Genomic DNA, 23,231 nt, shown 5'->3' on the forward strand with positions numbered 1-23,231 from the left:
GGTGGGGGGGAGGGGAGGAAAAGAAAATGATCTTTGTTTCCAGTGAATCATGTATGGAAATGACCAAATAATGTTTTTTAAAAAAAAGAAATGACAGATGAAAAGAATGGTAGCCTTTCGGTTTAAATATTGATACATGAATCAATCTCTTTCCTGGGAAGGAACAGTCACAAAGACATGAAAAATGTTAACAAAACCAGGCACAAGTAATACTTTTTTCTCAAATTTTATTCAATAAAACACATCTTCACAATTCTTATTGAGGAGGTTGACCACGTCCACGTCCAAATCCACCTCTCTGTAAGAGAAAAGGAAAGGTACATTTATGTCCCATAATTTCACCTCTAGCTTACTCCTCTTCCAAGAAATTTCTCCTGTGGGTTTTGTTGAACCTCATCATTATCATTTAAATTTGCTTTTCCCTCAAAGAAATATTGAAAGAACTTCACTGAGAAGGACCAAGTGGTATACGAAGTGATTCCTTCCACATTATGACTTTCCCCATTGTGGTTTCAATATATAGCATGTGTGGGTATCAGCATAAGAAATTAAATGGGCTTTTTTTTCAGAAGCTGAAGACAACAGAAAAAGTTTAGAAACTCAGAAATACATACTTAACCCAAGATTTATAGTAAAGTACTATAAACACCTCATAAAAGAAAAATTTCAGACTTCTCTGGTACAAAGGGAAGGCTGAAAAATTTTTTGGATTTTCCAGATCAAGGGAGCATTGCACCCTAACCCTGGAGATATGGAAGGACTACTTCCAGCAAACTCTTGCTGCTTTAGACATACTAAAGTAATTATTTCAGATCTTCAGCAAAAGCATAGAGGCTTAGTACAAAGTCTCTAAAATCTATATCAGGCTCTTTACCTATACATCAAAATCCAAAATGAAATTACTTACAAATTGGAATTCTGTTGCTGATCCAGCCCCAGCCTCAGCCTTCTTGTCAGCACCAGCTAGAAAAAGCAGCAATGTTAGTTGATAAAGTAAGTTATAGTTTCAAGATGAAGACCACTGTCCCCAAAAAGGAAATTGGCGGGTGGGGGGAGGAGGAAAAAACAAACAGTATTTGAATTTATTAACACACCTGCATACATCATTTATTATACACTTACTATATATGCCTGGGCACTGTGCTCAGAGCATACAAAGGCAAAGAGTCCCAAACCTCAAGAAGCTCAAATTGTTAGAGAAGGTGAAACAAACATGGGCATGCCCACAATTGACTTTGGGGAAGCTTCTGGGAGTTCAGGGAAAGGGCTCATATAGAAGGTGGGATCTGAGCTAAGCTCGGAAAGAAGTTGGGGGAAAGAGGCAATGAGGGAGAACTGTCTAAGCATAAGAACCACCAGTGCAAAGACAAGAGAGATGGGAGAAAACATTTTGTGTGTGAAGGCTATTAAGGAGGCCAGATTATCTAGATCTCATAGTGTTAACTGGAATAAAGTATAGAACAAAGCCTAGAAAGAAAGGGGTCCAGTTGTAAAGATTAGGTGCCAAACAGATTTTATCTATATATACCTATATATCTATATATACCAATACCAGAGAGGTACTAGAATTTACTGAGTATGCTTGTAATGGTCAGTTTAGAAAATCAGTTAAATGGCAGATGGACTAAAATGGGGAGGTAGCTGGGAGACCAATTAGAAGACTATTACAAAAAGTCCAAGAAAGGGAAGATTAGGGACTGAATTAAAATTGTGGCTATTGGAGTGAAGGCTGGATTTAAGAGATGTTGTGAAAGTAAACAATGACCTGGAAGAAGATTTAGCAAAGAGTATCACAAAACATACAACTAGAAAAGACTATTCAGGAGGAGGAACAACAAAGGGCTCAGAAATTTTAGTTATTAAGAATGAGGAACATGAAGGGGCCATTAAGGCAAAAAACACAGGAGATAGCTAGTGGGGAATGTTTTTTAAGAATAGGAGAAACATGGACCCATCTGTAAAAAGTAAGAAAGGATCTAGTACCATAGGGAGATGAAGATAGAAAGGAGACTACGGGGATATTAGGAGGGACAATTTGCCAGAGAATTTGGGATAGGTATTAGACCAAAAGCTGCCTATCAAGGGGCTTGCTCAGGCAAGAAGGGCCACATCTTTATGTGAAATAGGAATAAAGGAGACAGTAGGGGAAGATGTCTGAACAAGGGAGGAGCCTTATATCACCTTTTCGGTGAAGTATTAAGGTAGGCCCCAGCGGAAAAGGTAAGGGATGGCGATGTTAAAGGAGACTTGGAAAAAAACACACAGGCACAGGTGGTACAAAGTTTCTACCACTAGTGAATCCAGAGTTTTTAGATGTGAAAAACTCCACAATGTTATTTTAGTTCCCATCTGACCCACTCTTTGAGATACTACTGACCATTCCCTGCTCCTTCATATTATATTTATCTCCCTCAATCTCCTCCTGCCACCAGCCCCAGTAGTATTTGTTGTTTGCTGTCATCTTTTCCAATTTGCTCTTTTTTACTCTCCCTGCCTTACTTTAGGCCTCCATTGAAACTGGCCTGGATTACTATTCCATGCCTTCCTTTCTGCTCTTGGTTATCTAATCCATCTCAAGGACCAGAATCACTTTTCCATCTAATTAAAGTAGGTCACACCTGGATTCCAGCTCTATATCCTTCAGATTGCTTTGATCTCCTTACAGGTTTTTTACCTTCCTATAGATTCAGCAAATCCCCTCAGCAACTACAAATTGCCTTTCTCTGCTTGAATATTCAAGGACTGCTTCCCACATCCAAACAACCTTTGCAATTTTTTTCTCATACCACCCCCCATCTCCTCCCACCCATACCATCTTCCAGCCAAACTGAACTAATTTCCAGTGTAACAGGTTAAGGCTTGTTTTCTTCTACCTTTGCATTTTCAAAGGCCTAGGAACATAATCACTCCACCTCTTCGATGAAACTGCTTTCTCCAAGTTTTGTTTTTTAAACAAGGGGACAGAGATGAGCAAAGTCATGTTTGACAAACCTGTCCTTCTAACACAGCAGCTACTTGCTATGATATAAATCCAGTCAGCAAAAGGCCAAATCTGGCCTACTGCCTATTTTGAATTGCCATGAGCAGAATGAAGTTTTACGGCTTAAAACGCAATAAATAAATGTAAAAATCATTCTTTGAAATGCCAAGTTAGCTTGGCATTTTCACACAAACCATATTGATGTGCTGCCCTCCCTATTAGATTGTTCTTCCCTCCCCCTCCTCCCCTCCCCAGAGGCAGCTGAGTGGCTCAGTGGATGAGAGTCAGGGTCAAATCTGATCTGACACTTCCTAGCTGTGTGACCCTGGGGAGGTCTTTGCTTACACTCTTCTGTCTTGGAACTAACATACAGTATTGATTTCAAGACAGAAGGTAAGGGTTTATAAAAAGAAAAAAAAAAAGGTCTTTTCTTCATCTTTTATCTTTTTATCTCCAGGGCACAGAGTGACTTAGACAATGGCATTTAAGATGACTGGAGAACTCTTAAAAGTTCAATGCAGGAGGGGAGTGAAGTAGTTTAATAGATAAGAGAGGCAGGCCTGGAGTTGGGAGGTCCTAAATTCAAACGTGGCCCCAGAAACTGACTAGCTTTGAGAGCTTGGGCAAGTTACTTAACCCTAATCAATTGCCTAGCCAGTACCACTCTTCTGCCTTGGCACTGATGATACTTAGTATGATTCCAAGATAGAAGGTATGGATTAAAAAAAAAAGGAAAGGAAAGGAAAAAAGCTCAATGCAGGATCAATAGCTGAGGAATTCCTGAAAAGTCTGGGAAAGAGAGTAGAAAGGTAAAAGTTCTTTGATGAGCTCAAACAGATGGGTTACAGAAGCTTAGATATAATCCTATATAAAATACAAAGATTATGCTGTAACATCAAATTTACAAACCTTCAACCCAGGGATTACCAGCCCACTGATTTACAAGCTGCCCAGTGCTCCTGAAGACAACTCATTTCCTTGAGGGCAGCTCACCTAAGCTCACTACTAATTTAATATTTCAACTGGTCCCCACTACCAAAGGGCAATCTCTCTATCTTTCCCTGCATAACTATCAATCTCTAGACACTTTTCCAAAACTCCTCAGACCTTATACACCACCTCTTCTGTTCACCCTCTCATCAAAAAAGGCCTTTCTTCTTGATCTCCCTCTTCTTTGGATTCCACACCTCATCTCAGTTCTCTTGTGGGCAGGGGATAAAGAGCTGGGCACAGGGTTAGAAAACCCAAATTCAAATCTAGCTCCAGACATTTACTAATAGCCTCACCCACGGCAAGTCATTTCTCCTTATCCACAGCCTCCTTTCCAGTCAAACAGCCCCAGGTTCATTCCATTCTTTATACTACTCTTAACAATGATCTTTATATTCCCAAGATTTCAATCTATTTTATGCAGGCTGATTTACAATCCAGCTTTCATTTCTTTCTTGAGACACCCCCATCTTCAACTGGATGGATTTTCCAAAGACAATCTCAAACTCTATAGACCTTAACCCTAAACCCCCATTTTCCCAATCACCCAGGCTCACAAAACAGTCATCCCTGATTCATTCTCTATATCCAAACAATAAGTCTTCTCAATTCTATCTGACACAAGCTCAACACTTCCGCTTCTTTCTACCAAGACACCCAACAACCTGCACCAGGGTCCTTCTAACTGGTCTCCTCCATACCATTGCCAAATACCTAAAGCACAGTTCATCTTTTCATTCCTTTGTTCAAAAAGCTCCACTGACTCTCAAAAATGCACCTAAGACAAAATACAAATTGCTCTACTTACAGCATTTGGACTCCTCTATAGGTTCTCTCTCTATTTGTTATTACCACCCTCTTACATTACATCTAGTCAGTCAGTGGTTTACTTGCTGTTCCCCATACCTAGAATGTACACTGGCTTCTTTTCTGTTGAAATTCCTCCCTCCTTTCAAGGCTTAGCTAAGAAATACTTCCTTACAAGGCCCTAATCCTCAATTAAGTGGTCCCCTCCCAAAAATATGCAACATATTTTGCAGTTTTACTAGGATACAAGTCCTATGTGTTTTCCACAACCCTCAGCAGAATACAAGCTTTTCCAGGGCAGGATTTTCTTTTTCTTTATATGCCCAATACATAATAGCTGTTTAATAAATTTTTGGTCAATTAAACTGACAAAGTAGGAAAATGACTTACGGGGAGCAGCACTTCGTCTGTATGTGTCTCTGTCAGCTTCACCCCGAGTAAGTCGGGCAGGTCGCTCACCCTCCAGACCTATACAAAATAAAGACATTGTAAATACTAGGAAATTTTGAATATAAACATTCCCTACTTTCTTTGGAGGGCCGCAGTGTTCCTAGCACCTTGAATGACTATTTTAATACATGGTAAATGAAACATTGTATATTTAAAACAAAATGAGCAATAATTGTATTCCAAATAAACTTTTGAAACGGGACTTTTTTTTACACACAAGAAAAAAACACCAACCCAAAGCCTCTCAAATTATCCTACCAACAGCTCCAAAAATGGAGTTTCAGAAAACCTAGGAAGCTTCTACAATTCCTTCGGTTAGGCTGGTTGCTCCCATATTTATTCATTGAGACATCAGTTGGAATAAATTAATTAATATTAGAAGCACTCACATAGGAACATACAGGAAAGTTCTCTATTAAGATCACCTCAATCCTGAAATTTCATGTAGTAGAGTGAGTTACTATGATACTGACACAGTATCACACAATGGAATTCTGAACAGACAATATTTATGGGGGAGACAAAAGCAAATGGAAACTTCACTATATGTAGGACAGAAGTTTACAGGGGCTTTACAAACTGGAAAAAACTCTCCAGTTGTTGATTTGGCATACAATAAGTGTGACAAGATTGTTAAAAATGTTAATGAAATGTTACAGAGGAAAATTAATATTCTTCTGGGCTTTAGGAAGAAATAAACAGAGTTCTTTCATCTTTCTACCTAAGCACATCCCTTCAAATAGGATCAAATGTTTCCAAAAACCAAAATCAAAACCTTGGAATTGGAACCAATTCAGCATTTCAAATTCAGTTGGCCATAGGAACATACTGAGAAAAATGGTTGATGGGGGGAATTGTGCGTTGAAAAACTTCATGATAGGGGGAAGACTGAGGAAACTTTTGAGCAAAAGACAGGGGAAAAAACCCAAACTTGAGTTTTAAAGGACAGTCTGATAAATAACACCCCCCTAAACAAGCAACCTCTAAACTATTTGAGCATATAAATCTTTAAAAACTCCCAGGTTATATTAGCAGGGTTCCTTTCCTACTAATGGGGCAGAAAAAGGATGAAGCAACAAAGGTTTTGAGAGCAAGGTCAATGTCATGAGTCAGTCTTTAAAAATAGATTTTAAAAGCTTGTTATGACAAACTATTTTGTGTACTTCGTTGTTTTACTCCCAAGGCAAACAATATTCTAGTAACAAATATCTGGTTCTCATGAGTTTTCTGCCCTGATATGTATGTGCTTGAAAAAAGTTCATGATGGTATAACCACATAATTTTTAAGCATAATACCTTTAGGCCTTGGCCTTCCTGTCTCAGGACGACTTCTGCGAAGTGTGGCAGGCACAATCTCTGGGGGAAGATGAAGGTAATCCCGGAGATACTGAATGCCCTCATTGGTAAGGTACCAGTAGAAATGCCTCCATGCAAACTGCTCCTTAACATAGCCACGAGACTTTAGAGACTGAAAGAAAATAACCAATCTATCACTTGAGGTTCTTGTAATCAAATGGCCTGAGAAAGAAATAGTAAATCTACTCTTTCAAATGGGGGGAAGAGGGGATGCAGCAAAAACAACCCCGAGACAAGTAGTGCTGGTATTTTTCTCCAAATTACAAAGGAAACTCAGAAGTTCAACTTTAGATTGTTTAGGACCACAACATAATTAAGTGTAGAGATGTGATTCCAAAGCCAGAACTTCAAATATTAAGTCTAATGCCCAGCCAAAAATAATGGTTTTCAGTTAAAATAATGAATCTACAAACCATTTGAAAGCCAATACTTCATATTGAAATTAACTAAAATTTCTCTAAGGATCACTAGAAGAAACTCAACTTCCTTGAAATTAGAAATGGTTACAAAGGAGAAAAATGAGGATCATGCAAGGATCAGCACCACCTGAAAATCATTTGATGCCTAGTACTATATTTCACAAAGGAGAAAATTGAGGCACTAAGTGACTTGAAGTAACATTAACTAATTAGTGGCTGAGTCAGATTTAGAACATTTTGATATTTTAAATAAGTTGATCTACAGTTGACACTCATTGAATATTTTCTATGAACCAAGTACTATGTTAACTAAGGAAATCAGTATAGGCAAACATTTGGTTCCAGCCCTACAGGAACTCAAATGGTAAGTAATGGGGCAGAAACAAACTATGCATATGTAAGATAAACATAATGTAACTGGAAGGCAGGTAGGTAAGCCAGTGAAAAGGAATGATGTTGGGAGATTGGGCGTAGGCTAGTGTTCCTGGATCATAAGAATATGTGGAGAATTAAGTTTAAGGACACTGAAAAGATAAGGGATCAGATTAAGGGCTTAAAAAGCCAAATAATGGATTTTTATATGGACCAAAGATGTAATAGGAGTGTAGAGGGTTTACTGAGGAGGGAGGGGGAGGAGAGGTAACAAGAGCAGATCTGTTTTTAGGAAAATTATCTTCGATCTGAACAGAGGATACTTTGGAGCTAGGCATGCTAGCTAGATTAATCAAAAAAAAGGGGGGGGGCCAGCTGGGTAGCCCAGTGTTGAGAGACGGGAGGTCCTAGGTTCAAACATGACCTCAGACACTTCCCAGTTGTGTGACCCTGGGCAAGTCACTTGACCCCCATTGCCTAGCCCTTACCACTCTTCTGCCTTGGAGCCAATATACAGTATTGACTCCAAGACAGAAGGTAAGGGTTAAAAAAAAAAAAGCTATTATAGGCTTAGAATTCAGAAAATTTGAGTTCAAATCAAACCTCAAGCTGAGACACTTCCCAGTTGTGTGACCCTGTGCAAATCATTTAACCTATTTGTCCCAGTTTCTTCATTTGTAAAATGAGGATAACGATAGCATCTATCTCCCAAGGTTGTTGTAAGAATCAAATGAAACAATTATAATGCACTTAACACAGTGTCTGGCACATAACTGTTAGCTATAACTATTATTACTCTCCAATGGGCAGCTTAACTTTTTTTAAGGCTTACCTCAAAAAGTCCTAAAATCAACGAAGAATTTTTTTTTGGACAAAATGTTTAAATCATGTCATTCCCTACCATCTTCCCACTGTCCTTTAGTACCTGCATGGCCTTCATGACATGGAGATTGGGTACATTCTTGTCTGCCAACTCAGGGTGCTTTGGCATGTGGACATCTTTCTTGGCTACCATTACTCCCTCCTTAAAAAGGAGTTCATAGATAGCAATTCGGTTCTTCTTGGGCATCAACATCTGAAATATCAAATAACAATAGTGAGTTTGAGGAAGATAGTCAATTATTGGATGCTTCAAGAAATAACATTTCTATACAATTTTGTCACCCAAATAGTCTAAGAATGTTTTCAAAAAGGTTCTCAATTTAAAAATACACATCTTTAGAGTAGCTAGATTTCAGACTCAATGTAGTTTATTCCTGGTGTCAACTAATCTATTTACTGAATAAAGTGTCTGGAGACAGGACCTCTGGCCGAGAGATATAGACTAGCTGTAAATACCATGCAAAAACTGTAAGTGGAAAAAAAAAACAACCCAAAAGAAAAACTGAAGGCAGAAATACCATTCTGGAGAACCACTACATTTCTTTCCATTTGTACTAGCTTCCATCTGGCCTTTTTGTCTTTAAAAACAAAACAAAAAGCCCAAATCCATACCTTCTTAGAATCTTGGCATCTGTTCCAAGGCAGAAGAGCAGTAAGGGCTAGGTAACTGGGGTTAAGTGACTGGCTTAGGATCACCCACCTTATAAGTATCTGAGGTCATATTTGAACCCAGAACATCCTGTCTCCAAGGTCTGGCTCCCTATCCACTGATCCACCTAGTTAATTCAACTTCTGTCTTTCTTTATAGTACTTATCCAATCCCAAACAGAAGTTAGAAAAACAGCAATCAAGTTAACACAGAAAAACAACATGAGCTCTGGGTTTGGTGCCAGAACATCTGGAAGCAAACCCTGTCTGTGTCACCTAGTTGTGATTTTTAACCTGTCTTCCAATTTGTAAACTAAGGAAATTGGTTCTAAATTCTCCTTTCAGCAGTGAACCCCATAATCATACCAAGGGAAGACCAGATACCCCTCACCATTTTAGTCTGAATATAAATAGGATGGTTTGGGGGGGGTCTTAAATATTCAGAAACTGTACACCTATTTGAGTAAAGAATACATCTATGCCATGTAAACAGTTATTGAGGAAGCACACTTCGAAGGAATCGGGTTCAAAATCCAGCTGTTTCTACTTAGGTCACTTCGTCTCAACCTCTCTAGACTAAATTCCATCCCGTATAAAGTTAAAGAGCGCGTGGATGACTCTCGCAGTCCTTTCTAGTTCTCGGGCTATGTTCTTATGATCTTTAATCCAATTCCCAGCCTGCCAACCCCAAACCAAAGAACCTTAGCCTCTCCAGCGCCCTGCCCCATCCCAGGCCCCACTCCAAGGCAGCACGGGGAAGCTCTGGGGTCGGGACTAAGTACATGCACACTTCCTCGGAGAATTAAAGTATAGCTTAACGCACAATCCTAACACCCTTAGGTTTTGGGGGGTGGCAACTGCGAGCCGAGGCCTGGGGCCGGAGCAGCCCGCGCCTCACACCCTCCTTCCGGGCTGGCTTCCATCCCGAAGCCAGGGAAGCCACCTTTCTTGTTACATAGAAATAAGGACACTCGCAGGGCCGGGAAAGCCCTCAGGCCCAAATCCGGGTGAGGCCACGGGTCTCTGCGGTGGGATGGGTCCGATGCATGGCGGATGGAAAAAGGGGGCCCATTCCTGACTAACCTTGGCGGCGGTGGCGGCAGCTGCTGCTCTAGAAGGAGCCCGGGCTAGAAAGGAAAGAGCATGCGCGGTGCGGTGCCTCTTCCGGGCTAAGTGAAGGACCCTGCCAATGACGTCAGGGTCAGGAAGGTCTTGGGTGTCTTTGCCAGTGCCTGTCCAAAAGCTCGCAGGGAATCTTAGGGGCACCCTTTGATGGCCTTCTGTGAATAATTTCTTTTAGATGAAGCGCGCATGCACTCTGAAAAATGCACCCGGGTCACCAGCCCTCTCTTCTGTGGGATACCCACTCTAATCAATGCAATTTGATTATTGATGCAAGCCAAGATTCCAAAAGACAAGGGATGAATGATGTTCTCTGTCTCCTACCATAGAGGTAGGAGACTAAATACACAGAATGAGATCTACATTTCTGGCATGACCTATATGGGAACTTGTTTTGCTTAACTGGGCATATATATTTTTCAGTCATTTCCAGTTCTTTGTGACCCCATTTGGAGTTTTCTCGGCAAAGATGATAAGTATTTTACCTTTTCCTTTTCCATTTCATTTTTCAGAGGTTGGATTTGAACTCAAAAGATGAGCCTTCCTCCCTCCCTCTCTCTTTCCTTCCTTCATTTCATTTCTGTCTTAGTATCAATACTAAAAGAATAGAGGCAAGGGCTAAGCAATCAGGATTGACTTGCCCAGTCACCCAGCTAGGAAGTGTCTGAGAGCAGATTTGAACCCAGGTCTTCCTCACTCCTGGCCTGACTTTATCCACTTTGTTACCTAGCTGACCCCTAGGTTTCTTTTCACACATTCTAAGTCTTTTGGGATTCTTTGGCCTTAGCATTAGTATGCCTTGGCAGATTTACAACCTTTTAAGTGGAGGCAGTGTGATGAAAGCAGAAATAGACTTGGATTTGGAGAAAGAATCTGGGTTCAAATTCCAGCACTAGTATCCACTACCTAAGTTTCTTAACTAGATTTCATAATCCTGATCTGTAAAATGTAAGGGTATGCCTCTTCAGAACTTTGGAGAATTTGCATTTTGTAAGACGCAGGTAAAATGTCAGTGAGATAAAGGGATATATCCCATTCCGACTATGTTCTAAAGAGTGAGACCCTTTAAGCTTGGAGTGAATCAAATTCACCAGATCAATGGAAAGAGTAAGGCCATGCCATCTCAGAAAATGCCTTTGCTTAGTTACTAAGTAGCTAGCTCCTTACCTCCACCCATTCACCTCTATTTCTTTGTCTTCCTGGCTTCCTTTAAGATTCAATTCAAATCCTGCCTTTTCCAGGAGGCCTTTCTTAAACCTCCAAGTAATTAGTTAATCAACTAACTTACTAAGGACCTACTATATAATTTCTGCCCTCAAGGAGATTACTATCTAAAGGGGAAGACCATATGCAAACAAAGCAAGCTACTTATAGTATTAGTTGGAAATAATTTAACAGAGGGAAAACACTGGAATTGAGAGGGATTGGGAAGGGCTTCCTGTAAAAGGAGGATTTTAGTTGAGATTTAAAGAAAGTCAGAGAAGTCAGTAGGCAGAGCATTTCACAGGCTTCTGGGATAGCCAAAGAAAATACCTGGAGCAGGAGAGATGGAGGGTATTGTTCCTGGGACATCTAGGAATCCAGGGTCACTGGAACAGAGTTCTTGGCAGAGAGTAAGGTATGAGAAGACCACAAAGGTAGGAAAGGATTGGGTTATGAAAGGCTTTGAATACTAAACATAATGTTATTTTTCAGTTAGTTCATATCTGACCCTATGTGACTATTTGGGGTTTTCTTGGCAGAAATACCAGAGTGGTTTCCTTTTCCTTCTCTACCTTAATTTACAAATGAGGAAGCTGAAACAAATAGAATTAAGTGGCCCTTTATAAAGCTACTAAGTGTCTGAGGCTAGATTCAAACTCATAAAGATGAATCTTCTTGATTCCAAGCTCAGAGTTTTATCTACTGTTGACACCTTATTTTATCCTGAAAGTGACGGGAAACCACTGGAGCTTACTGGATTGGGGAATGACATAGTTGGACTACTAAATAATGTCTTCCCTTTTCAAATTGCCTTCATCTACATTGTATATATCTTGTATGTACAGTTATTGGTATATGGTTTCCACTAGAATTGTTCTTTACTTTCTTTATGTCCCCAGGACTTAGCCTAGCACCTGGCATATAATTTAAAATAAATACTTGTTTGATTGACAAATCACACACATAGTCAGGCAGCAATGGTATATAGGAGAAAGGAAGAAAAGACAAGTACTCAACAGAGAATGCTAGGAACAGAAATGGAAGCTGCAGATTATAATGAATACATTTAAGACATTAAGCTATAAAAATACCTTTTTCCAAAGTCCCGCTGAACCTTTTTTTTGATGGGGTACTTTAAGAATTTTGGCTAGGCAGAAAAAGCAAGAGAACTCTGAAAAAAAAAAAGTCTAGGTCAGTTGGGGGATCTTGGAAGCAGTTGAGAATATCTCCCAGAATTCTCCTCCAAAACATAGAAAGGGAAAAAAATCTAAGATAAAATCACCCTTTTCAAATAGCAGCCAGAGAAAAAGGAAAGAAAAAAATAACATAACATCATAAACAAGAAGCTTCAGCAAAAGAGAGTAGAGACCCTCAATATAGATTTTTTTTTGTTTTCTAAATGCAAAATATAGATATGATATTGTCATTGTCACCCCTTACTTACCCAGGGCAAGAATGTATATGGAACTGTTCTTTGTCCTAGTATATATCTTTCTAATTCAGTCTGCTGAGCATGTTCAGTGTCCCACTCTGGTAAAACCATCTCCAAAGATGGTCTAAATCAGGTTGAAGATAACCAGCAGGTCTCAAACCTGTCAGTGAGTTAGGGGAATGTCTGCCCCAAGCATGGAATGGGTGAATGAAAACAGTTTGTTCCAACTGTCACGAAGGTGGCTGAAGCAGGCCCTATGGAGACACTTAGTGTTTGGTCAGACATCAAAGATGCCAAGGTCATCCACTATATCATAGACCATTTGCCAGTCATCTTAATTTTTGTCCTGCCCCTGGATTCAGGTGACTCTGGAAGAGTGAGGCTGATTGATAATTTTGTGTAGCTCTGCCTCACTTAAATCCAATTCACATGAAAGTCAAGACATCTCCCCATGATGGCAGCGGTCCTCTTTGAAAATGTAGGATCAACAACAACACTGAAGTACTAAAGGGAAGAGATGACCATGTTAGGGAAGCCTTTAAAGATTTCTATTTCTGACAGCCAAGATGGCAGAATAAGAAAAGTTATGAGCTTGCCCAAATCCACCTCCAAACAGCCATGAAAGAAAAAAGATACCTTAAAACAAATTTTGGAGAGACAACCAACAGAAGCCAGAGTGAAGCAGGAGAGGGAGAGCAAGAAGGACCTGTCTTGATGAGGTAAGAGGTGAGAGCAGTGCAGTCAGCAGCCCCAGAAGCAGACTGGAACAAGCACACCTGGGGGAATCCTCAGGAGAAGGAACACAGGGAAGATGGCAGTTTAGGAGTGGAATCCAGCTTAAATCCACTGCATGTGGCATCTAGGGGGAGCCCAGGGACAGTGCTCCTTCCACTCCAGAAGTGGAACCGAGCTTAAACATATAAGCAAGATTATGAAAAAATCCCCAAAACAAGGAAAAGACAAAACAAAACAAAAAAAAAAACAAACAAACCAAAAAACCAATCTGTTTCAGCAAAAGGGAAGACCAAAATGCAAGATCACAAGAAAATAACAATGCTGAGATGGGATTAACTCTCAAAAAGAAACATAAAAGTGTATTAGGCTCAAAATGAACACTTAGAAGTTCAAAAATGGACCAAAAAACAAATACTAAGAGACTTAGAAGAAAAATTAGAAAAGAAAATTGAGAGCTATGTGACTCAGGACAAGTCACTTAATCACAGAAAGAGAAAGAGAGAGAGAGAGAGAGAGAAAGGAAAGGAAGGAAGGGAAGGAGAAAGAAAGAGAGGGAGGGAGGGAGAAGGGGAAAAAGGAAAGAAGGAAAAAGGAAGAAAGGAAGGGAAGGAAGGAAGAAAAAAAATTCTGCTGCAGACTATATAATGTCAAGTTTGGGTTTGGAAATTTCATTTCAAATCTATTAATTTATGCAATTTATTCTCTTATTAGCCTAGAATGATAATAGTTGGGCCTGTGGTCAGTCAGGTTGGGGTAGAAGGCAAGACATTGAAGTTTTCAAAAATGTCCAACCACTGCCTTTGGGTGCCTGCTTCTCCAATTGTGTCCCCTGCTCCCATGCATATCAGCCTGGGCACATCCAGTATTCTCAAGTGACATTCAGAACCATTCCTAAAGTAGGCCTTTTCTAATATTCTTTATTAAAGCAGACTGCTAATAGCATAGCAGGTGGACAATCCATCTGTTAGCACTCCCTTTTTTTTCTGTTTTACTTTCCTCATTTATTTATTTATTGAAAATTTTATTTAGTAAATTTAGAACATTATTCCTTGGTTACAATAATCATATTCTTTCCCTTCCTCCCCTTCCCCCACCCCTCCCATAGCCAACAGCAATTCCATTGGGTCATGTGTCTTTGATCAGAACCTATTTCCATGTGTGTTGATGTTTGCACTAGGATGATCATTTAGAGTTTACATCCCCAACCATATCCCTTTGACCCATGTAATCAAGCAGTCGTTTTTCTTCTGTGTTTCTACTCCCACAGTTTTTCCTCTGAAAGTGGATAGTGTTTTTTCTCATAGATCTCTTCAAGTTGTTTAGGATCACTGCATTTTCTCTGATACAGAAGTACATTACATTCGATTGTACCACAGTGTATCAGTCTCTGTGTACCATGTTTTAATGGTTCTGCTCCTCTCACTCTGCATCAATTCATGGAAGTCATTCCAGTTCCCATGGAATTCCTCCTAGATCTAACTTTTGATACATGACACCTCCTTTCCTAATCAGATATTTCATAGATGATCCTCTTTATATCACAACTATCCCCCATTCATTTCCTGTACTCAAGACTTTTACTTTCATATCCTACAGTCATCCACACTCTCCAAATATCTTTCCATTGTCCTTTAGGTCACCAACAATGAATTCTTCAATAATTTTTGGCACTAGATTTTTCTTAGGGGCCCAAAACAACATTTCAAAGTTAATAATAACAGCACCTAGTATTTACATAGATAGCCCTTAAATGTTTGTAAAGCTTAAAAAAAATCAAAGAACCCTTACCTGGCATGATAATGCCTGTGTAACCCAGATCAAATTGCTTACCATGTCTAGGAAGGGAGATAGAAGGGAGGGAGGAAGACAATATGTATCTTACAACTTCAGAAAACATAGGTGGAAAATTATTACATGTAATAGGTAAAATAAAATATATTTTAAAAAAAGAAAACCCTTACTTTTTGTCTTAGAATAGATACTAAGTATTGATTCCAGGGCAGAAGAGAGGTAAGAGCTAAGCAGTTGGACCCAGGACACACAGCTAGGAATTGTCTGAAGCAGAATTTGAACCCAGGTATTTCTGACTCCAGGTCTAACACTCTATCCACTGTGCTACATAGCTACCCTGTTTGTGAAGCTTTTACATCTCATTTATTTTCACAACTCTGGGACATAGTTGCTATTATCCCTGTTTCATAGATGAAGAGACTGAGCAGATAGAGGTTAATTAAGTGTGTTGCTCAGTCTCTTATAGCTAGTAAATATCTGAGATTGGATTTGAACTCCAAAGGAAGGGAAAATTCCAACTTCTATCCCACCTTACCCCCTCTCCCTAATTCTTACAATTTATGCTCAATATCAGAGGTGTTAAATACGTGGGCCTGGAGTGTGGTCTGAGCCAGACTAAAATGTAATTGGGAAATATTTAAGAAAATAAATAAAAAAGATGATAAAACATAGACAATATTAATATATGGTTTAATAAATCAAAATGTGACTTGCTGGTATCCCTACATATGGTTTAATGGCCCTGTTTCTTTTTGAATTTGGCATCATGGCAGCCAAAACAATGACAATGGACTAGAAACCAAATCTAGGAGCTGTCCAAATGCCACTTAGACTCCTGGTCATAAGTTTAGAACTGGAAAGAATTTTAGAGCCCATCAAGTCTCACTTTCATTTTGAAGATGAAGAAACTGAAGTAGAGAGACTGCCTATGACCATATAGTTATTATGTGGCAGGATCTGAACAGTGACTCCAAATTCAAAGCTCTAGCCACCATGCCATTGGTTAAGGCAAGGGAATGTTGTCTTTCTTGAATTTCAGTATTTCAAAGATCCATGATTTCATTAGTGGGGATACCCTCTCAGTGACAAAGACTAGAATTCCTCCAGTCCTTAAAAGGAAGGGAACAGCATTTATTAAGCATCGAATATCATGTGGTAAGCAGTGGGCTAGCATTTTACAAATATCACCTCATTTGATCCTCACATCACCCCAGGCCCTACTGTTGTTATTGTCTCTATTTTACAGATGAGAAAACTGAAGCAAACAGTTTATAGGAATTCCTAGGGTCACACAGCTAAGTAAGTGTTGGATTGGAACTCAAGTCTTCTTGACTGTAGGTCCAAAATGGTACCCAAAGCACCACCTAGCTACCTAATGGATCATCTTTGAGAGTTGCTGAGACCAAAAAGAGTCTTCATCATCTGGTGGCCATTCCTTCACCATAGAAGAACCTCTCTGAAACTTAGTTATGCCTGTTCTCAGTCAACAGAGACAATTTATCAAAGGTTTGATAATTGAGAGCTTTCTAATTTGGTAAAATTTGGCCAAGCTTGTGTAAGAAATTAAATTAAAGGTTTGACTAAATATGTGAGAATTCTAAAATAACATGGTGGTCACTGATTTAAAATATCATAGCTCAAGTCAAAATGATTTTTAATAGCTTTTATTGATAAAGATGTGGAAAGAGTGAAAGTAGAAAAAAGTGAAAAGAGGGTAAAGCAGATATCTAGCCCATCACACTAAATATTGCTCCAGTACTCAGCTCAGCCCAGCAGGGTTTGGCAGGACTTGTTAACCCTCCACCAGAGGACCTGGAATTCCACCCACATGGCCTCCTCCAAGAGGGGAAGGCCTCTCTGCAACTAATCTCTTCTAAATTGTTCAATCATCAATAATATGCAATAGAGCATATATTTTATACATTGCCAATGTATTAGGTACATTATATAATTTATGTACATTGCACAATATTAATGTGATAGATTACATACATGTTATCTATTATTATAACACGGTAGTTTTCTTATTTTTGTATATGAATAGATTTTTTCACCACAAAGCTAAATAAATATGAAATAATTTGTCTTCTTTTTTGTTTTGAGACATAAATTTCCTGAAGCCACCCTGAATGAGGAGGGTTTGGAACTCAGTTTTTGTGACTCTCAGCTTTGGACTTTTTCTATTCTTTTTTCTGTAAGATCTTGGTGAGGGAGGTGGTGGTGGAAATGATTCTGTGGCCCAATGGATGGGCTTTGAGTATGATGGCAGCTTGCTGTGATGGAGAATGCTGGATTTGGAGTCAAAGGACCTGAGTTTCAATCCCCTTTTCTGTCACATAGTTCTGTCAAATGACACTAGATGGAGCAGTGGATAATACATTGGGATTAGAGTCAGATAGACCTGAGTTGATTTCTAGTTTCAAGTCACTAGCTGTGTGACCCTGGCCAAGTCACTTAATCTCTGTCTCAGTTTCCTCATCTATAAAATGGGCACAATAATAGCACAGGACTTTCTTCATAGGGTTGTTCTGAGGATCTAATGAGATAATAATTGTAAAGTGCTTAGCATAGTGCCTGGCACAAAGTAAGTGCTATGTAAATGGTGACTGTTATGATAGCACGATTTCAGGACAAAGTAAGTGCCTACTAAATTGCTTGTTTCCTCCTTCAAAGACCAACTCATTTAGAGTCTTTAGATATCAGGTTACTATATATGTAAAATGGAAAATATCTTGGAAAAGCTTTAAAATCTTGATTCATGCTGTGACCAGTCAGGATTTAAGAAGATGATTTGGATTAGGTTTTCAGGTAACCAGTGCATTGAGATTTATTTTGTTCACCTGTCCATATTTATTACAATTGATAGGAGGAATGGTGGGAGAGAGGAAGAAGAAAGAAGGAAAGAGAGAAAAGGTAGGAAGAAAAATGAAAGCTAAAGTAGAGAAAGGAATAAAAAGCATTCATAAACTATTAAAAGATATATTTAAAAGTTCAGGAGAAAACATGAATAAACAGGACAATTTTGTACATAGGTTACTGTGTTTAATATAAACTTAAAAAATAGGGAACAAGGGACAGCTGGATGGTTCAGTGGATAGAGAACCAGTCCTAGAGATGGAAGGAGCTGGTTTCAAATATTACCTCTGATACTTCTTCCTAGCCATGTGACTCTGGGCAAGTCACTTATTTTCATTTGCTAGTTCTTACTGCATTTCTGCCTTGGAACTAATAATTAGTATAGACAGAAGGTAAGGGTTTCAAACAAAGAAACACAAAAACCTATGCTATAGAAGTCCACAATCACATATACAATATCATTTTGGTTTTAATTTATTTAAGTATGTTTGTTGAAGATTGTTAAATTCATGATAAAAAAGAACATTTTTAAAAAATTAAATGAGAGTTTTGAATAGCTCTAATTTTAGGGAAGCTAGAACTTATCTTACTGGGTTCAAATCCAGCCTCACACACTTACTAGCTGTGTCACCCTGGGTAAGTCACTTAACTGGGTGCCTCAGTTTTCTCATTTTAAATGAGCTGGAGAAAGAAATGACAAATCACTCCATTATCCTTACTGAGAAAACCTCAAAATGGGGTCAGGAAGAGTCAAATACAAGTGAACCTACTCAACAATAATAAAAGATTACAATAGTCATTTACATCTGTATATTGCATACTTAATCTGTTGCAACATCCCCCATTCTTTCTTGGCCCAGAGGAGATTAAAGTCAGTGAATGAATCTCTCCAAATCCTTCACTTCCTAGGTGAAAGGGTTTACTGATGTTAGCAGGAGTGTGCCAGGACCATCTCTAACTAACTGCCTGGGGAGAGCCATTAAAAATTTCAAATGGTCATTTTCACCTCAAAAATCCCCAACAGCAGCAAGTCAGGGCTAAATTCACATTGTTAATTGTTTAGAGTTCAGAAAGTGTTAATAATGCAGATTAAAGTTAAAAATACAAGTGGTTCTCCCAGTTCACATAGAAATCCTCCAGATCATCATTCCTTATAGCACAATAGTTTGGGGTTTAGGCTTTAAAACAGTGATGGTGAACCTTTTAGAGAGAAAGTGCACTCCCAGTGGGCTGCTGGGCAGAGGAGTGGGGGATGTGAAAAATGTGAATTTTGCTCAATAAACATTGCTTGAGCTTCCAGGAGTTATGTAGAAAACTCCTGGAATGAAGTCTTCATCCACCTAGGGGTTTGGTGGCTCATTTGAGTCTGGAAACACCACTCCTAGTCTCTGTCTTTCCCCTTACCTTCCATCTTAGACTCAATACTGTATTTTGGTTCTAAGGCAGAAGAGCAATAAAGGCTAAGTAAGGCAATGGGGGGACAGGGACACACAGCTAGGAAGTATCTGTGGATGGATTTGAACTCAGGACCTCCAATCTCTAGGCCTGGCTCTCAATAGGCGCCCTTTCTTCATGTTATAAAGAAATTATTCTTTCTGTATTTTTAGCACTTTTCTTTTCTTTACAATTTTGAGTTCTGAATTCTCTCCCTCCTTTGCTCACTGAGAAGGCAAGCAACATTATACCAATCATACAGGTGAAATCATGCAGAACATATTTTCATATGCCTGCTAGAGATTCTCAAACTATCCTCCACTCTAGTAAACCCCATCTCCCTGTCAACTAGAAAAAAACACAGAACTATTAAATAGTCAAAATCACTTAAATCAAGGGCTAAGAAGGGGTTTGGCGCTAAAAGACCTCAGCACTAATAGGCCACAACAACAGAGCTGCTTGATCCCCTCAACTGCACAGAGTCCAGATTGAACTCTGGCTGCTCTGGTCACTGACCCCTGGGAGTGCCACCTACTCAGGAAGGATTCCAAGGAACAAAAAGAAATTGGGGAACCTATATAGCACTCTAGATGACCTGGGGGCTTAGGGTGAGAGGGACAGTTGATTGACTTTACAATGGTAAGAAAAGAAAAGGAGGAATTCCAGACAGAAATAACAGTGAGGGGCTGATGCTTTACACAGGACACAAAAGGAAAAGACCCAGCCCAGGGCTGGGCCACCTGGGTAAAGGACTTTAGCCTAGGGGAGAAACCTCTGGGACAAAAGAGATACTTAACATCTGATGGCTTTAGCTGCTCCCACCCAAACTACCAGGATGTCTGTTGTCTGCTGAAGTGGGACCTTCCCTCAGGGGGAAAACTCTGCTGTGACAAGGTCAAAACCTGGGGTTTCTACCTCCAAACTAAATAAACTGGGGATCTCTAGATTTCTGTGTTGACATCCCCATCCTCTAAACCAGACTAATCTGGGAGGGTCACTCAATCCCTCTACTCCAAGATGAAAGCACTTCAGATCAATAAAGAAACCCCTCCCCACTGCTACCCCCCCAACACACACACACACACACACACCTGCACAGTCTACATAACTCAGTGTGGTGGAGGAAGGAGGAAACATAAGTTCTAGGGTCTCTAAGCAATAGTTGCTTAGAGGTGATTCAGCTTCCCAGCAGGGCAGGGGTAGGCTCAAACAATGCAATAAGGTTTTCTCACAAAGGAATGGAGTTTTTCTCACAAGAGAGAAATTGGACTAGACCATAGAATGGGAACTGAGCTAACTCCAGAATTGAAACACAAGATGGCGTCATTGTGGTTCACTCCATTCCCACAATTAACTATTGGCTCTGCTCATCTCAATTCCCTCAACAGCAGTCCCAGTAAAGGACTCAATCCAGCATTTTTTACTTCATCTCTTGTTTTTCTTTAGTCCTGGCCCTACTAGATTCAGTAACTTGTTTTCACAGATTACCTTTATATACAAGATTTCCAAATCTACAGCTATTCTGCCTATTCTTCTAGCACTATCATCAGAATTGCTGCCACTACCATTGCCTGGCACTAACTTAGACAGGAAATGATGACTGAGTACAACAAGGAGGAAAATAAGAGGATAGGCTAGGGATAATGTAGCTTGTTTTTAGTGGTGTGCTGATAAACATTTGGTAAATGTAACAACCATTTCAACTACTAAAAATATACTTGAGACATTTTTTGGGGAAAACTACCTTTTATTTTAGAATTCATACCAAGTAATAATCAAAACAATCTGGTTAAGAAACAGAGTAGTGTATTGATGGAAAAAGTTTAGTTAATGACCATAATAACCTAATGTTGAATAAATCGAAATATCCAAGCTATTGGAGAAAGAACTCTTGTTCTATTAGACAAAAACTGCTTGGAAAACTGGAAATCAATATGGCAAAAACTTGGCATAGATTAACATCTCACACCATACACCAAGTAAAGCCAAAATGGATATTTGACCACTAAAGGAGGATATCATAAACAAATTAGGGAAATATAAAAAATTTTATCTGTCAGACTAATGGATAAAGGAATAATTTATGACCAAACAAAATGAATAAGATCAGTTACTTCTAGTTCTTGGATTTTAATATATAAAGACTCAATTTCTTCCCTAACTTTTTGGTCATCCTTCTCCTTCTGGTCTGATTGGCTTTCAAGACACTATTTTCTTGTTTTAGTTCATGTGCCTCGGTTTCCAGATGACTTACTTTGCTTTTTAAGTTCTTTTCCCAATTGTCTTCAGCCTCTCTTAATTGTTTTTTGAATTGTGTTTTGAGTTCTTCCAAAGCATGTGTCCAATTCATAGGAATGTCTGCATTTTTGCTTGGTGTTCCTTGATCCTCCTCTGTTTCATTTGCTCTTTGTTCATTACCTGGATAGAAGCTGTTGATTGTAATTTCTTTCTTCTTTTCCTATTGTTTACTCATATTTCCTCCCATTATTGGCTGTGTTCTTGCTTCTTGGTTTATTTGCTGGAACTGGGGTTTGGGCTATTCTGTCCAGAAGGGGCTCTGCTGATTGATTAGATTAATGAGCCCTGAGGTCTGCTGGCAGCAAAAGCTGAAGGTGGAGGTGAAAGTGTGGACACTGAAGAGAGCTGTGCTTCCTGCCTGTACCTCCAGGTTAAGGTATTCAGTAGTGGTTGCAGCCTTCTCCTTGTGAATTTAGTCAGTGAAGTCCCTAGGGGAAGGGATTAGAGAGTGAGTTTCCGTGCCCTTCTAGAGCTTCAGATCTTCCCTACTGATAAGATTAAGCCAGGGTGAGTTTATCTTCAGAGCTGGATGTGCCCTGAGGCCAAAACCTCCAGAAGAGAGTGGGGTGGGGGGGCCCAAGATGGAGAGTTTTGGCTAGAGTAGGCTGCCCCTCTCTATGCTTCTCCTGCATTTACCTCCCTGCAGACTATGGTCAGGTCCCCGAGCCGGGCACTGTGGCAGCAAGGCACTCCCTCTGGGCCAGTACCTTCGCCCTCCCAGAGATTCCAGGGACCCCCAGAAATACAGCACAGTAGGTGGGGCAGGGGTCCTGGGACCTTCCTTCTTCCTTTTCCTTAAATCCCAGAATTCAGGCTTTTTTTGTTTACCTGTTGAATCAGGCAGGAGGGTCCCCCAGCTCTGACCTGTTGTTAGATTTGGTTTTCTGTTCCCTCAAAGCACTTTGGTTTTGATTGGTGTTGAAGGGATTTCAGAGAGGTCTGGACTTTTGCTGCATCTAAACTACCATCTTGACTCCGCCCCAATCCCACCCCACCCCACTCCTACTGCAAACTAATACAATCAAGATTAGGAGGGAAACAACAATTTAGAGAAGAAATTTGTAGCAATTATCTTTGCAAAGACCTCATTTCTCAAATATTTGGACAATGGAGCCAAATGTATAAGAATACAAAGCATTCCCAATGGATGAATGTTCAAAGGATGTGAACAGGCAGTTCTCAGGTGAATAAATTAAAAATATGTATAGTCATATGAGGAACTGTTCCAAATCACTACTGATTAAAAAAATATAAATTATAACAACTCGGAGATACCACCTCATACAGATCAGAGTGACTAATATGAGCAAAGGGAAAATAATTTAAATGCTAGAGAAGATGTCGGGAAATTGGGGCACTAATGCATTATTGGTGGAACTGTGAACTGATGCAATCATTTTGGAGAGCAATATGGAACCACATCCAAAGGGCCATAAAATTATGCATGTCCTTTAAC

General features: G+C 39.6%; 1 protein-coding gene across 2 annotated transcripts; it reads right to left on the reverse strand.

Moving 5' to 3' along the window:
- Positions 1 to 210: 210 nt before the first annotated feature.
- Positions 211 to 13,433, reverse strand: RPS10 (ribosomal protein S10). Of its 2 annotated transcripts, XM_007483702.3 has the most exons (7): positions 13,298 to 13,433; positions 12,321 to 12,400; positions 8,300 to 8,449; positions 6,524 to 6,695; positions 5,168 to 5,245; positions 908 to 963; positions 211 to 298 (listed from the first exon to the last, which is right to left on the reverse strand). In XM_007483702.3, the coding sequence occupies exons 3-7, from the start codon at positions 8,447 to 8,449 to the stop codon at positions 257 to 259; spliced, it is 498 nt and encodes a 165-aa protein (XP_007483764.1). In that variant the 5' UTR covers positions 12,321 to 12,400; positions 13,298 to 13,433; the 3' UTR covers positions 211 to 256. The 2 variants fall into 2 exon arrangements, with proteins under 2 accessions (XP_007483764.1, XP_007483763.1); XM_007483701.3 differs by lacking the exons at positions 12,321 to 12,400; positions 13,298 to 13,433 and adding an exon at positions 9,988 to 10,145.
- Between the last annotated feature and the right edge of the window lie 9,798 nt (positions 13,434 to 23,231).

This window comes from Monodelphis domestica, chromosome 2 (assembly GCF_027887165.1).
Source record: "Monodelphis domestica isolate mMonDom1 chromosome 2, mMonDom1.pri, whole genome shotgun sequence".
Taxonomy (NCBI): domain Eukaryota; kingdom Metazoa; phylum Chordata; class Mammalia; order Didelphimorphia; family Didelphidae; genus Monodelphis; species Monodelphis domestica.